This window comes from Fopius arisanus, unplaced genomic scaffold (assembly GCF_000806365.1).
Source record: "Fopius arisanus strain USDA-PBARC FA_bdor unplaced genomic scaffold, ASM80636v1 scaffold00051, whole genome shotgun sequence".
Classification (NCBI taxonomy): domain Eukaryota; kingdom Metazoa; phylum Arthropoda; class Insecta; order Hymenoptera; family Braconidae; genus Fopius; species Fopius arisanus.
This window is the reverse complement of record NW_011887790.1, coordinates 123853-139693: the sequence shown is the minus strand read 5'-3', so window position 1 is coordinate 139693 and position 15841 is coordinate 123853. Positions and strand designations below refer to the sequence as shown.

At 36.2% G+C, this 15841-nt stretch overlaps 1 protein-coding gene across 2 annotated transcripts in view; it reads right to left on the bottom strand.

The window, feature by feature from the left end:
- The window catches only part of LOC105267873 (zinc finger protein rotund), a 134345-nt gene extending 126425 nt beyond the window's left edge, over window positions 1–7920 (bottom strand). For both annotated transcript variants that reach the window (XM_011307010.1, XM_011307011.1), the window contains exon 1: window positions 6728–7920. In XM_011307010.1, coding sequence (XP_011305312.1) covers window positions 6728–6904 — 177 coding nt within the window. In that variant the 5' untranslated portion in view covers window positions 6905–7920. The remainder of the gene's footprint in view (window positions 1–6727) is intronic.
- Between the last annotated feature and the right edge of the window lie 7921 nt (window positions 7921–15841).

Below are 15841 nucleotides of genomic sequence, written 5' to 3'. Positions count from 1 at the left end.
TTGTGTGTTGTGTTTCTATAATGAGAACTCACCTAATCCGAGTAGCGTTGTTGCCACATCGATTAGTTTCACCCATAATTAATTTGAGCATTTATAGCCCATGAATCGACATTTTTCCAACGCGTAAAACGTTCTTCAACATCTGTACGTCTAGCTCAAAAAATCTCATGAAAAACTCATCCTTGGAATTTTCGAAACTAAAAAAAATGAATTGCTTCAAGACTCAGATTTAATAACTATTGTTCGGGCTATTATTAATCCAGGCCTCCAAAAATTTAACTGAGTTATTTTGTATTAAAATCTATCTCTGTATTAATTTTCATCGAAATCTCATGGTTCCTTCGATATGCGATAGTACTGCCTTAAATCAACATGAATCATAAATTTCTTAATACCGTTATATATTTTATGAAAAAGAATTGATCTTCATAATTAACTTCTGAAATCCCTATTTTTTGCATCGGTCTTAAAAAATCAACGAATATAAGATAAATGAAATAATTAAACCAGTCCTCTCCCCTGATCCTTAACCCAGTAATTCGTCATTACAATCCCAACCACTAAATCACCCTGACCAACACTTCCCTAAAAAAACACCAGCGAACACACCAAGAAAGTTTCATTTTTCTGCCTCCAAACGTTGTGAGCCCTTCCACCGTCCCTTCACCATCACCAAGCCATCTTCATCAATAAACATCAGAACCAGCTGAATCCCAAACCCGATGAAGTCTGATATTTCTAAAAATTCCAATCATTCCCACTCCAATCCCTGGACCACCCAAACCCACTTAATACATTCATCGAAACATTCCCAGAAAAAAAACCAAAACCTAACCTCCAATCTCATTTTGAAATTAAATCTCATTTCCAATTCCAGGGTATACCGAACAAGTTCACATTTTCCCAGACGCCTCATCTGAAACTCGGAGATGCCCTTAACTTTCCCCCTTTATCCCCCTCCCACCCAACCTCCCCCTACCTCCCCCTCATTCTGGCTAGTTCGCTGGCACGACTCAACCCCAGGATGGAGACCAATGCAATGCCACCTGGCAGCTTTTTGCTGGCCTCTCCTTCACTGCACTTCAGATATTGTTTTTGCCCCCTCCCCCTCCTTCACTCATCCGACTCCCCCTCTTTCCCCCTCGAGTTACCTATACTGCGCGAACGCCGGCGCGAGGGGGATTCCCCTACCTTCAAACAGCCGGGACTCACCTCTACCTCATTCGCTACCAGTTGACGCCCCACTTCCGGTACCAACAGGGACACGACCAATCCTCATCTACCGATTTACCACGCCCAACCACCTACGCGCACCTGCCCGAGACACGCCCTCTCTCGCCGCTGGGGCAAAAGTCCTCTGGTGAATTGTTAAAATCGTGATTTTTTTCGTCTCTTTCGTGTTCGTTACTTTTTTTTTTCTTCACCTTTTTTTTTTCGGTGTTTTTGTTTGCTACAACCATTTTGCACAGACGCTTTTGTCTTTCGCAGATTCGGGCCAATCGGGGATTTCGCCAACCCCTTTCTGGGGGGGATGGGTTGGCACCCTGGGAGTGGGGGAGGATTGAAGTTTTGTTGGGGTTTTTTTTTTTCGGAGGGTTTTGTTGCACTGGAGGGATCACTCTTGGGGGGTTTGAAGAGGGTGGAAAGTTGAGGTCTTGAGAGTTAGCTTCATCCTTTTGGAGAACAAAATTAAGCTTTTTGTGGCAGAAATTTTTGCGATTTAGGGACTTGAGATCCAGTTGATCGCACGTGGCCAGACATTTTGATATTGTATTGGGCAGAATTTGACTATTTCATTTTTCGATTAAAGAAAATTTAAAAGGTATTTTCAAGTCTTATCCGTCATTCATAAACAATTTAATTTTTTCTTTAAACAATCCCTTTCTCTATGCGATTGCCCAGAATACCTAAATTTAGTAAAAAAAAATTGGCATTGGAAATTGAAGAGATTGCCAAGATTTGGACTTTAATTTTTGATTATAATCTCTCGATTATTAACATAATCAGACGGAAATTAAGAACTCCAAGGAAACACTTACATTTTTAAATTGTGAACCTATTTCAAAGAAACTCCAATTCTTCAATTCGCCAATTCTTTCCAAAAAAACCTCTTCATCCAAATAATTATAAGTTTGTCAAATTCCAATTATTACCAAATCATAACTAATTTTACGAAAGATAGATGTCAACGCAAAAGCTTATCAAATTTTCTCCAATTATTATAATCCATAGATCAATAGATAAATGGAATAATGAAAAATCTCCGAACAGAGGATGTAATCGATAAAACTGCAAAAGGAATTCCCCTTACAGAGATTCCTTTATATAATTTTCACCAAGCAAGTAATTGCATTACACTGAGATAACATTAGGTTGATCCCCGTGAACTTGAAATACTGCACTTGGCGATCAAAAGGTAAAAATGTCGATAGAAAATAAAAGTCGAAAAGTGCGAGTGAGGGATCTTGTTTTAGTCTTTTAAAAAAGTATACCTCCGAATTTGGAAACTCGTCAACCGTGGAAATTTCCCCCCTCGCGGAGGGGTCGCGGGGGGGCTGGGGGGAGGGTACCAGGGGGGATTACCATTTATGGTATCTACTGTGGCTTATGACCGATGCGAGGAATGGCCGCCTTCATCTTGACATTCACTCCACATTTTTCTATTCGAAAGATCAGTGTCATTTCTACAAAAAATCATGTGTGAATAAATGAATTCCACTCCAGCTGAAATTTAATACTACGATTCCCAGGGTTTTATCAAATTGTCATTAAAATGATAAACAACAAATCTATCTCGTCAGTCCATCGAAAATGTCGATAGGAGAAGTCAATTGCGATTTAATTTTCATTAATTCCATATTAATGAATTCCGATATAATTTCCAACCCCTCTAAAATTATGTCCTTGAAGGCGTGAAGTAGATTTCAATTAAACCATCGATTCTTGACTTGAAAATCCATTGCAATTCAATTTTTCGTTTAATTCCAAATTAATAACTAACAGACTAAATCCTTACTATTGAAAAAAAGCAATTGAGGTCGTGAAACATATTTTAATTAACAGTTGAATTTGTTGTCTAAAAATATTGTCTAAACTATTGTCTAAATAATTGTCTAAACTTCAACTGTAATTCTATATTAACAATTAGCAAAATGAGTGAGTGTTGGAAAATAAATGCCCTTGGAGGTGTAAAATAGAATTCAATTAAACCCTCAATTTTCTCAAGTGGAAAAATAAACAGTGGTGATTTAATGCCATTCAAGATCCACAAATTAATGAGTATAATAGCCCAAGTGGTTTGAGCTGGTGAATTGATATGTTAGGTAGGGGATTCCCCCTCGGCTATACCTTTACCGGAATATAACCTAGGAAAACAAGTGCCTCTGACTCTCACTGAGTCCTTGGTTTGTTATTAAAATCACCGGTGGAAATCTGGTTACATTGTTTCGCACATTTGCAGGGAGTTCAACGACACCTTTAATTAACCAACCAACCGCCGACAATTAAGTAAAATGTACATTTACACAAACCATAAATCAACGGTTTTGCCTCTCATGTACATTCATCATACTATTGAATTTTACTATCTGATATAAATAACGCGATTATCGCTGTTACAAATTGATGGATGGTGAAGAAACTGTTTTTCTCTTTTAAAAAATTGCAAAATAATTAATCAACAATTGAAAGTTCATTCTCCCTTTTAGGAAGTATTAATTAGGTACTTCCTGGCAGCTCATAATAAACGAAACGGCAGAATTTAATTTTTTTTTAAGCAATTATTGCCGATATCTTCTTATTTTTCATGTTTTTTTGTTAAATTCTGGGAAATCCTGGATCAGATTGACGTGCAAAAATATATCGGTGTTAAGTTTTATTATTACTCAATGACTCACGAATTTTCATAGTCGCGCGTTTATCTATCTAAATTTTTGGTGAAGTTTTCTAAATTTTTTCAAAAGTTTACGGAGAATGTTTCTCAGATATGTGTGAAAAAAATCTAATAAAATAATAAGATAGAGGCAGTAACTGCTTAACTCAACGATTTTTTTCGACTCATCTTTCTAACCCAACAATTATCAAATGAATGAAAAAGCCGAAGGGGTAATCACGTTCAACGAATTAAGTAATCGTGAAGAAAAAATGCCCATCATGATGGAGATGCACTGGAGAGCGAAATAAATAAAGGATTTTATGCTTGGAGAAAAAAAATATATAATAACAGTAAGTGAAAAAAATGAGGTGTCAGTTCCTCTCGCTCGTGCTCTCTTCCGGACAAACGACGATAATGCCGGCTCTTTTTATGAGAGTTAATGAACGGTTGTGTACTTATGGCTGTCGAGCGGAAAAGTGGATGCGAGAGATGAAGGGGAAATCATTTCGATTATCAAAAAACTTGGAAACCACCTATTGTAGGAAATACATTTTTTGGCATCCCTCAAACGGCGAAATGCTAATTTTGCGAATCATTAAGTAATCAAAAGCCCAGAGCCATCTCAATGTAAATAAACAAATTTTAATTCTGCCAGTAACAGAAATTTCTTACGCATTTACTATTGTATTAGGATATCATATGAAATCAGGCAATTGTTAAAATCAGAAAAAGAAATGAACAAAACTTTTCACACTGCAACAAATCCAATTACCAAAAGTAATTACTCCGATTTTCCCCAATTGCCGATAATTCCATAATACCGCGAGGGAAAAAAATAATTCAGCCCCCCAATTCCTCCGAGAAATTATTGCTAAAAATCTATTATCTCTCTCCTTCATAATAATGATTTTGTAATCCCAAGAAAATTTTCTGTGTTCCAAATTGCAGGAAAAGTGATTTACAGAATAGCTCCAATTGTTTATAATTGGAATATAAACAATAAAAAAGTACTCTAAATTATTGAGTTATTATTCTTCATATATATTATAGGTGTGGGAAAATAATAACATGTCGGAAAACAATTTAAAAAATAGAAAGACCCTCCTTCCATCACCTGCTAACCAAGTTTTTTCAGACACCGGTTACCCCCCTCCCCCCCCAATTGTTGTCTGATTTTTCCTCGCCAAATTCCGGGAATTTTGAGTGTGTTGCAGTCCCACAGAAAGTTTAGAATATCTTGTCATTGAAAATTTATAATTTAGTGAAGAAAATAATCGAAACTGTAAATTTACGTTCCATTTTTCTCCATAGATAAATATTAAATGGTAGAATTCCTTGAAATATGTCCTTGAGGTTTGAGGGCAGTCGCATTGAATGCGATTAGGGAGAAAAAAATTATGAATATTGAAACTTTACTGAAAATTCTATGCAATTCGACAGTGAATATTTATATTGTGGGGTAAATTGGAATTTGAAAATTGGAATTCTGGAAATTCGGGAATTTTACTAAATTTTCAGTGAACACTGGGGATTTTATGCTCTTTTCACTCAATCCCGTGTAGTGTCGCCGTTCACAAAAAAGCATAGTCAACTGTCCATGAAATTTCATGTTTAATTTCTAATAACATAGTGATCTCCAAATAAAAAAAGAGGATAAGGGAACTTATCTCCAAAGACCTAACAGATTTAGCCTCAACTGAATAATTTTTGTATTATTCTTCCAGTCATTTTTATGGGATATACATACTTGAGGCAAGTACATTTTTTTTATAATTCCGACTTAAAAACTCGAAAACCTCCGATGTAACGAATATAATGCTCCCATTGGCAAGCAAAAAATCAAGAATCTAGAAAAAACGCGATGGAAAAAACGAGCAATTGGACCTAACGAGCCCTTCATCGCGAAAAATAATTACTTCTGCCGAATGAATTCACGAACAACAAGGAAATCCGCGAAAACCTGTATAGATTTACTAGTGTCAAGTAAAATAACTTAACATAAATAAACTACTTCACCAGAACTCATTATTTTCCTCAGTGCTATTGAAATCTCTTTGTCAACACGATTTGAAGTTTTTAAAAATGTTATTTAACATCGGTTTAATTACCTTATTGCAGATTGAACTATCACCACCCCACGTTAAATAATTCATATTTTGGAAAATATTTTTTAAAATAAATTTAATCGCCCTAATTCATGTAAAAAAATAATAAAATTAATTTTTTTGCGGAATCGCGGGGTAATACGGACATGTTGTTATTAAAATTAGTGTAAAAGCAATTAATTATAACTACATTAAATACCGAATTGATGGTTTCGAAAAAAAATCATTTTTTTCATTGCTTAACGACGCAATAAATTAAAAAACAACGATAAAAAAACATCCTTGAACCACAGCTAATTAGAATTTCAAGCCCATTCCATAATGTACATTATCATCAGCCATTCTTTTGCATTTCCGTTTTCTCAATTCTTTCAAAATCCCACTCAAGTCCACCAATCGCTAAATCAAATAGCTAAATACCCATTTGTTCAATTCATATTCATTTAACCATAGAAAAAAGTTAAAAATGAAGAATGATACAATTTTTAATGTCCATATTACCCCCTATATCCAGCATCCCCTATATTAAGAATCCATATTTAAAAAAAAATTCTATGAAGATTGGAAGAAGATAAATATGCTTCCATTCGGAAGCAAAAATCAGCCAGTACACTTTTTACTTTGTTTTCCGAATGGGGGAGTGAGGCAACGAACAGAATGAGAACGAGTGTGAGGCAATCATGCTATATGTTGGATATTCTTTTGGCGTTTTTTTTTTTTCGTCCGCCTACCAAAATGAAAGACTCACCTTGCTCTGGACGTAATCTAGCGCCAACATGCAGTCGGAGTAGCCGCTCTCAGTTTTAATAGTAGTTGCTCCTTGTCCAGGTGCTCCAGAACAGAATCCAGTGCCAACGACACCAACGGGGCCACCGAGTCCTGCAGCCGCTGCCGCCGCGACGCTCTCCCTGTACCAGGGATACATCTCCTCAAAACCTCACTGTTATCCCTTTCCCTCCCCCACCCCCTATCCTTATCGCAAAGTTTAATTTTCCGATCTACCAAAAATTTCACACAAACTTCAACTGAAAAACTCACTATTCACTCACTCGATCATCGAAAATCATCATGGGATCAAATCGCGAACCAGCACTTGAGAGTTTTTCTTTTTTTTTCAGTGATTTTAATAAAATCGTCACTTCACTCTTTATTTCACTTCAAGGATTTCAATGATTTCAATGATTTCAATGATTTTGATGATGATTTTAATGGTTTCGATGTCTCAGGACGTCTCACATTTTTGTTCGATTTGGTTTATTTCGATGTAGTGAGTCGATTTATACCTCCGAGTTCTCAATGTAAACACTTGAAATACCACCAACAATGTTACCACTATTCAATGTTTTGTTTACACTCGCGGAATCTCGATGACTCAAATACGAAAGAATTCCGAGTGTTTCCAACAGCCGAAAAACAAATCACTGCTTCAGGGATACTTGACGTTTAGTTAACAATCAGCCTATTACCTCTCCATTTGCCACGTGACAATTAGATTACGGGTCCTTGATTAATAAATAACATCAGTCGATTATTCGGTAATCATCTACTTTAACACTTAACTGTGACTAGAATATCGTCCACTTATTGCACGGTAAAATGATTGAGATCTCCTCACATGTTCAATTATTTTCAAAATCTTTCTAAACTCAAAAAAACATTCCGATACGTGTGCATAGACTGCTCGATATTGGCGGGAAAATCGAGCATCTCAGGATCATTTTAAAATGGCGGGAAAGCCGAAATGAAAAGCATTATTGGACTGTTTGATGTTTCGATGAATTTTCAAGGGGTGACTATTATTTCTTTCGTATCATCCAATGACATGTGAATCGCACGATCATTCCACACAATCATAGCAATGGATAATGATGATAATGGAAGGCAAATGGAAAAAAAATGATTTACTATGCAGTCACGCACTCACGCCCGGAAATAGTATGAACCGTGGCCCGCGAATGCGGTTAGTACACTGACGCGGGAGCCGGTATTCGAACCGCTCTTCGTGTAGCTTCGGCTTTTCTCGTGGCTAATCGGGATATGTCTGGTCTGTGTCGTACCACAGCCACTTGGCTACCTTCAACTGGCTAGTCATTTTACTCGGAGTAGGGGATATTTTTCTCATACACATCGGCTTGGGGAGGGGGTTGTGGGTGGATGCCACCACGTCAGGGGAAGGGGTGGGCAAGTGCATCCGCGGGGAGGTTGGACATACGCATCACCAATAAAATCACATTTTTTTTTTTCACGTTTGTTTAATTTAGGAAAGTAAATTAATCGATTATTAGCCCAATTGCCTGATGGCCATTTTTTTCGAAGTTCGACTTGAATTTATTCGTTATGACTCTAAAATGGAAAATAAAAATTTTCAAAATCGTTATTTAGAGATTTTCATTATTAGAGCACGCTGACAAAAAAAAATAAATTCGCTGATAATATAGTTCATTATATTTATTTTAAAGGTAAGAATGTTCAACAGAGAAAAAAATTTATTTCATTAATGATTTGATAAATTTTGGGCACAAATTGAAATTGGTATAGTAATTTGAGAGCAGTAGCCCTGAGTGATGATGAAGGACGAGTATCTTCACAAAAATGAAAAAAAAATCCATGAATTTGACAATTCATCAAACTTTTTCCTGCAGGCAGTTAATTAACCGGAAAATCAGTGTACGCCGGGATCGAATGAGTGAGAATCTTAATTAATGGTCCGGGGGTATGCTCATATTGCCAGTCCATCCGAGACAACGGTCATTCAATTAAAAATGTCAACATATTCACCGTGTGTGTTCCCACCGCAAAACGAACAACAATTCAACCTGCAAGAGCGTCGTTAGCTTTATGGTCTCTTCGATTTATGTCTATCATAAATTCTGTCATTTTAGGGGTAAAAAAAAATAATTTATTTCAAACGTGTAAACGATCGTGGAGAATTAACATCATTATTCCTTATTTCTTTCCTCACACCACACGATGGACCTGGTATCAAGATGTGGCAAAATGGCGCCATCGGAAAGCCAGGGAAATTTTCTCTGGAAAACACAATATGATGAGCTGTGTTGCCCCCGTACACTGAGAAAAATATTCAATAAAAATTACGTGTATTTTCCGTAATTCTGGAGCGAAATGTGGTTGTCGGAAATTTTTGGGAACTGTCACCTATTTTTTATCTAAAATCACGGAATTTTTCCGCGGTGTTCCGTAATTTTTATCTGAATTATCGGTGAAAAATAACGATACCGTCACTTAAATTTTTCGAATCAACTCCGTAATCGGTAAGTGAACTGAAAGTTCCGTAATTTTTACTAAATATTTCTCTCCGTGTAGTTCCTGAGATATAAGCAAAAACTTTTTCGTCAAAAATTTGACCAATTCAAATTTGACCCGTTTCTTTTTACATTTCAGAGGTCGCCAGCCTCTTTTCGGATCGGAAATTTCCCTGGGGATTCAATGGCGCAATCCGTGTTGCCCTTTTTCTCTATTTGTTGATAAAAAATTTGGCAATTGAATTTTTATATTGGAAAACGGGCTTTCACACAGGAAATTGTTTTCATTGCCTCGTCCACTCCGATATTGACATCAAGTAGTAAAGGCTTGCGTAAGGTCACGGTTAGACACACAAAAAGTCACCCCTAAACCTCAACGCGTCACAACAAGCATCAATGGTCCCCTCAAAACGAATAAAAAAAAATTTTTTTCTGTTGATAGTCTGGCTTTTGCCGAGGCAGTGAAGACAGTCACTGAACCTGAGTCACGCTAGTGATAAAAAGTCACCCCTCCAGGCATATCATAATCCGACTAGTAGAAAAAGGCTGTTGTGCCTTTTTCACAAATTTTTTCCTACACTTTCTTATAGGATAGTTCCTGTGGCACTGTTTATGGGTCACTATTACCGAAGAGAGACGAATAAAAACGAAACAGATCAGTTAAATGAAAAGTAATAGTTTCGTTTCATGTTTACAATAATCATGCGGAGAAAAAAAAAATTTGCTCAATTCACTATGATATTTTGTTATCGTCTTATATGTGGGCTCTAAAGAATTTTCCCACTGATGTTGTAATAAACAATTACAAATGTCTAGTAATAATAACTTGCAGTGGCAGTAAAAACAGGGGAAAAATTTCCTACTTTTTCTGAATTTACAATAGAATCTCAATATTTAAAAAGGCAATAAAATAATCAACTGTAATAACCCAAGACCGTCGAAATTCATCGGATATTTTCCTCTCATTTTCCTACATATCTACAATCGGGATCAATTTTTTAGTGAATTTAACTTCGCAAAATTGATCCCTCTCGTTGCTATACAACACAACATTCGGGAAATATCCGATAATTTTGAAAGCCTTGGATTACTAATTATAGCTGACTTTCATTTTTTATTGAACAATTAATTAATATTACAAGATTAACAGGTTGGCTTGCCAATCCCAATATAATAAATGTTCATTGAAATTTCTCGGATTTCCGATACCTTGAGAACTTGAAAAGGTAATTACTCAATTTCCTGAAGATTAAAATATGAAATATTAAATAAAACGCACATGCTAATTCAGGGATACAAGAAGTCTCAAATTTTTAAAAGTTGAAGAGTCATTTCCTAACACTTACATCTCAGTTAAAAATTCACTTTGCCACCCGCGAAAAGTGCAATAACCACAAATCGTTGTGTAAAAAAAGAGCCGGAGGGTCTGAATGAACTGGCTTGGCACTGAAGACTGTCTAGAGTCTATTGTAGGTCGAATAGAATGGAAAAAGAGGGGCGAATAGAGAGTTTAACACTCACCTTATACTAACAAGTAGCCTGTAAGAAGCCAAATACCCCTGGTCGTTTTCATCCCCCTCGTCTTCCACCACTCCGGATATCCTTGGAATCGTTTATTTGTCGTGGTGCAGTTGAAAAACTGCTCGACACGGTTTTTCGGGCATCTAGCTCGAAGGGGAAAAGCCCCCGACGGCTCTCTTCCACCGCAAGTTCAAGGCCGAGAGGACGAGCTTTTTTCGGCTTTTCGGATTGCCACCAAGACCCAGTGCCTCACATTCGTCACTATTTTAATCCATTCTCATAATTAAACAATTAATCTCCATCATTTTCAATAAATTTCCATCATTTTTGTCTGAAATTTTCTGTGAAAAATTTCCAAACTAGAATCTCCCAGGAAAAATCTCTAAAATCCCTACAAAAATTCCCAAAAAAACCAAAAACCAAATGAGGAACTAGAAACATCGAAATCTTTATTCCATTATGAACAGTGTACATTCCCAGTTGAAAAGCCAAACCACAACAAATAATACAGTCAACAACAAAACGAATTAACCAAGTGAGAAATAAAAAAAAAAATTGCTTAACGAGAGCTTCTCTCTTAGCCCGAATAGAATTTTTGCCTCACGCCTATTAAATACGACAAAATAGATATGGGATTGGAGCTGTTAATCAAAAAAAAAAATTCAGAAAATTCACGAAAAATAACAGCTATAGGTTAGTACGGAAAATGTCCTTTTTTCACATACATATTGCGACCGGGTCATTAAACCACTGAAAATGGGGAAAAAGTGAAATGTTTTTATTTTTTGGAAGAATATCCGGGAGATTTTTTTCTTTGGTGATCCAGAGAAAAAAAACTCTGGAACATCTTTTTTACCGATTTCTTTATAGAAATGTATTTTATGTTAGCTTCCGCCAAAAGCATAAACTCTGGGTCTCGTTCTCGTCGAGTGTAGAAATCATAAAATTCAAAAAATCCAAACATCGAACCAAACATGCAAATTTCAGCCGGAAAACCCCATACGACGAGCCATTTTGCCCCGCCCATATCCCATAAAAGTATTGCCCCAAGAGATGGGGCAGAGAGAACAGTGACTTGAATAATTTTCCCCTAAACTAGTCCGTGGATTTAATGAAAATTCGTAATTATCGCTTTTTAATACCGTAAAAACAGTTTATCGCCACTTTTATGTGCCTCTAAACAATTCCGTTTGAAGAATCTCAAGAAGAAGTCGAACTAAAAACCAACGAGTACGAGACTTTGAAGTGTGTATATACCCAGCGATTTTTCAATTAGACATCCACTAGTTTTGCCTGGATTCCTCGAAGAAATTCCAATCTCAACGCGTTTACCCACTTGGTTTATAGTATGTGAATGCCAACTCCAGGTTATGGGCAAAGACAAAGTAGGAATTCCAATGACTCCTAGAATCACTAAAATTCATGATATTGCGTGTGTTAAATGGAATTTCGAGAATCTCTCGAAATTCCATTTTTTGATAAAAAAAAAAGCAAAGAAAAAAAAAGGAAGAAAACTATAACATCCATCGAGTGAATAACTATTTCCTGAATTTTAATCTCATTGCTTCATTTATTCTCACGTGCAGATAACCAGAGCCTCTCGAATGCATAATTAATTAAACTGGCCATCTCGATTACAGCCTCAAGGGTGGGATTTATGTTTAACACGCATGCTAGGGCCAACGGGTTGAGAGAAATGAAATTGCACTCAAGAGTTTGTGAGGGCGTGTATTGCATTATTGGATGGAATGTTTCTTGGGGCTGGGGTTATGGTGGGTGCAGTACGCCATGCGCACTTGTGCAATGTTGCATATACTTGCTTTTCGTGAAAATCAATAGGTGTGACTGGTGGTGCATGGCGGTGCAGATATACAAGTAAAGATCGCCATCACCCACCGAAAAATTACCTATAAATTACCGCAAGTCTCATTCTACATCGAAAACAATGTATATATACCAGAAATATATTAAGATATTAACTATATGCTTACGGAGAGAAAATGTCAGTTAAAATTACGTGTCCGTCCATAAACCTTGTGTTATAGACGTTCGGGTAAAATTACCGTTGACAGAGAGAAATATTCAATTAAAATTACCTGTATTTTTTGTAATTCTGGAGCGAAATGTGGTTGTCGGTCATTTTACGGAACTGTCACATCATTTTTATCTAACGTCAAGGAATTCTTCTGCGGTTTTTGTAATTTTTATCTGAATTATCGGTGAAAAATTACGATACCGTCATTTTTATTTTTCGAATCGACTCCGTAATCGGTAAGTGAACTGAAAGGTCTGTAATTTTTACTAAATATTTCTCTCCGTGTATCCCGTACCAAAATTTACCGGCTGTTTACACGGAAACGCAAATACTTTAATCAATTATATTTTATATTTGATTTAAGTGCATATGTTATAGTTGAATTAAGCATAAAGTATATTTCATTCATAGTTTTTTAAATTTTTTTTTAGTTTTTTTTAGAAAAAGGTATCTAGTCGTTTGGGAAAAATTACCTAAAGGTTAACAATTTGTTTCTTGAATGAATTGTTAAATACTTAATTTATGTATTCATTTTTAGGAGCTATTGGTGTACTTTGAGTGCAACTAAATAGGCGGTAATAATAAAATAATTGAAGAAGTACTATTCGAATTGTTTCTCTCATTCAAGCGACGAAGGATAACAAATCGATTTGTTCTCCATTTAAATCTCCGAGGAATATTACCGAATCTACGAAACATATCACATTTTTCTTAGGGTCTTTTTTATAGAGAAAAACGAGAGCTGCAAAAAAGATTTTGATAAAAATTTCACTTAATAAAAATCTCTATCCGATTGAGGAATATCCCTGAAAAAATTATTAACAAAATCGACTTGTTGCACATTAAACATTAAAGATAGAAGAAATATCATTCAATAAAGGTCTACAATCGAATAAAATGATGCCCAGTGGGACTCCCTGGACTAATCGATTTATCGATCATCGATCTCATCCACCCAGAATGCCGAATATTTCTTTCCCACATAAATAAAATCTCCGAGTAAAATGCCCATTAAATCTATAACCCCAAAAGATTGATACATTATTTCATTATTTACGAATCGCGTTGCCCCTGAAATAAATAAATAAAAAAAATAAACATGTTCCAGTAAAAAGATAAAGTCTGTGGATGGGTTTAGATTATTAAAAGCTCTTGTGCCCCTGCATACCGATCAACAGAATCGTATAAATCCCATGGCAAAATACGACTCGATGGTATTTTTGTAATACTTATTTACTTTATTTTTCCATACAATAATTTTTTTTTCTTCGTTCGTTATACCTCTTTTTCATTTCAATCTGTCTTTTTTTTTATATTTAGTCCCATCACCGTGGCAATCATCCATATACCTTCCAATAAACCCCGAACGGAGAAGGAACAGACGATTGTTAATATATTCCACGGGATTGGCAGGTTGACAATAAAAACGATCGAGTAAAGATCTGGTCTTCTCATGGCGTCACTGAGACTCGTATCTGGGGAATTTCTGGGCCCCTTTTTGTTTGAGAGAGAGAAATGCTGAAGGTAACAGACGACCAACAAGATGTTCTTTTAGACCTTTATAAACTCCCCTTCAACCAATTTACAATAAATATCTCTCCCCGATCGATTCGATCACTGAAGTGGCTCGTGTTTATGTTTAAATATTTTGTAAGCGGTTAAAAGGATAAATTTTGGGGTTAAAAAATACTTTTGTGGGATTCTTTCGAGAGCGCCATTTTTGAGGGGAAAATGGACTATAAAGCTGAAAAGCTGGGGAAATTTCCGATTCCAAACACTACATGACGATGTTTTTCGGACGATTTTCGGTTTATTATTGATCGATATCGATCATTGATCTCTGGTACCTATTGCAGAATTTACTGGTGGCATATTGATCCAGAAAAAGGAGATGAGGGGTCGGCTTCGCCTACTGTAGGTTCCAGAATACTACAAAATGTCTTCCCGAGACGATTTATATTTTTTATGATCGATCGATAGATCATTGATCCATCGTGATCATCTTCAAAACTTTTGATCCGATGGGAGGAGAAATACTATTCGATGATTGAAACCCCGCTCGATTTAAAATACTGTACAGAAATTGTTCACATTACTACAAAATTTTTTATCAGTGATCCATAGATCATTGATAGATGGTGATTATCGCGAAAAGTATTGGTGCGATTTGAATGCAGAAAAATGGCATAAAACGAAGGAGGCTTCCCCGATTTTATACTGCGATGTATATTAATCATAACTCGGTCGATCCAATATTTTGAATCATTGATCAATCGATCATTGATTTAGAATTTCTCCGTGAAGACATCCCGGTGCGTTTTGAATTGAAAAAAATCTATAAAATCAACTGGTAAATGATAAATTGCTATCATAAAATTTGCTGCTTGCAATTTCTTCATGACCATTTTTTGGCGGGAAATTCAAAAATGTCTTATGATTTATCTCGCTTTACCGACTGCTTTATGGTATTTTTATTTATTTAAAATCTCACAACTATTCACCTGGGTACCCATTATTCGTTATTCCATGTGCATCAAGAGCATAAACAATGTTGCTTATGAGAAATTTTCATACCAATATTGTAAACGGCCAGTGGAAGAGTGAGGAGGAACACCAACGGAGTAGGCGTTACCTACGGCATCCAGGATTGGTGGTGAGGGTTATTGAGTTACGCCCACTGCACACGCGCGCAATCGCCTTTGAAACAAATGGTGAGAAAAAAATATAAAAAAATATATACATACATATATATAAAGGAAAAGGTTGGAAAAAAGGCGAATCCTGCAACGGAGGAAAACAAAGGAGCTAGAAGAAGTGGTGGGACGAGGGGGTGGGCGAACGATCGCGGATCGGAAAGGGGAGGGGGTGGGGGTGAAGGGGTATGCAATCGCCATGACAGATCCCATTGCGATTAAAAAAAAACTTTTCTTCAGTTAATCTTTTTTCAATCGTGCGGTAAATAAATATCAAAAAAAATTTAAGATTCTTTCATGAACAGGGCGACCAATAAAAAAAATTTATTTTGTGGCGGGAAAATTCGAAT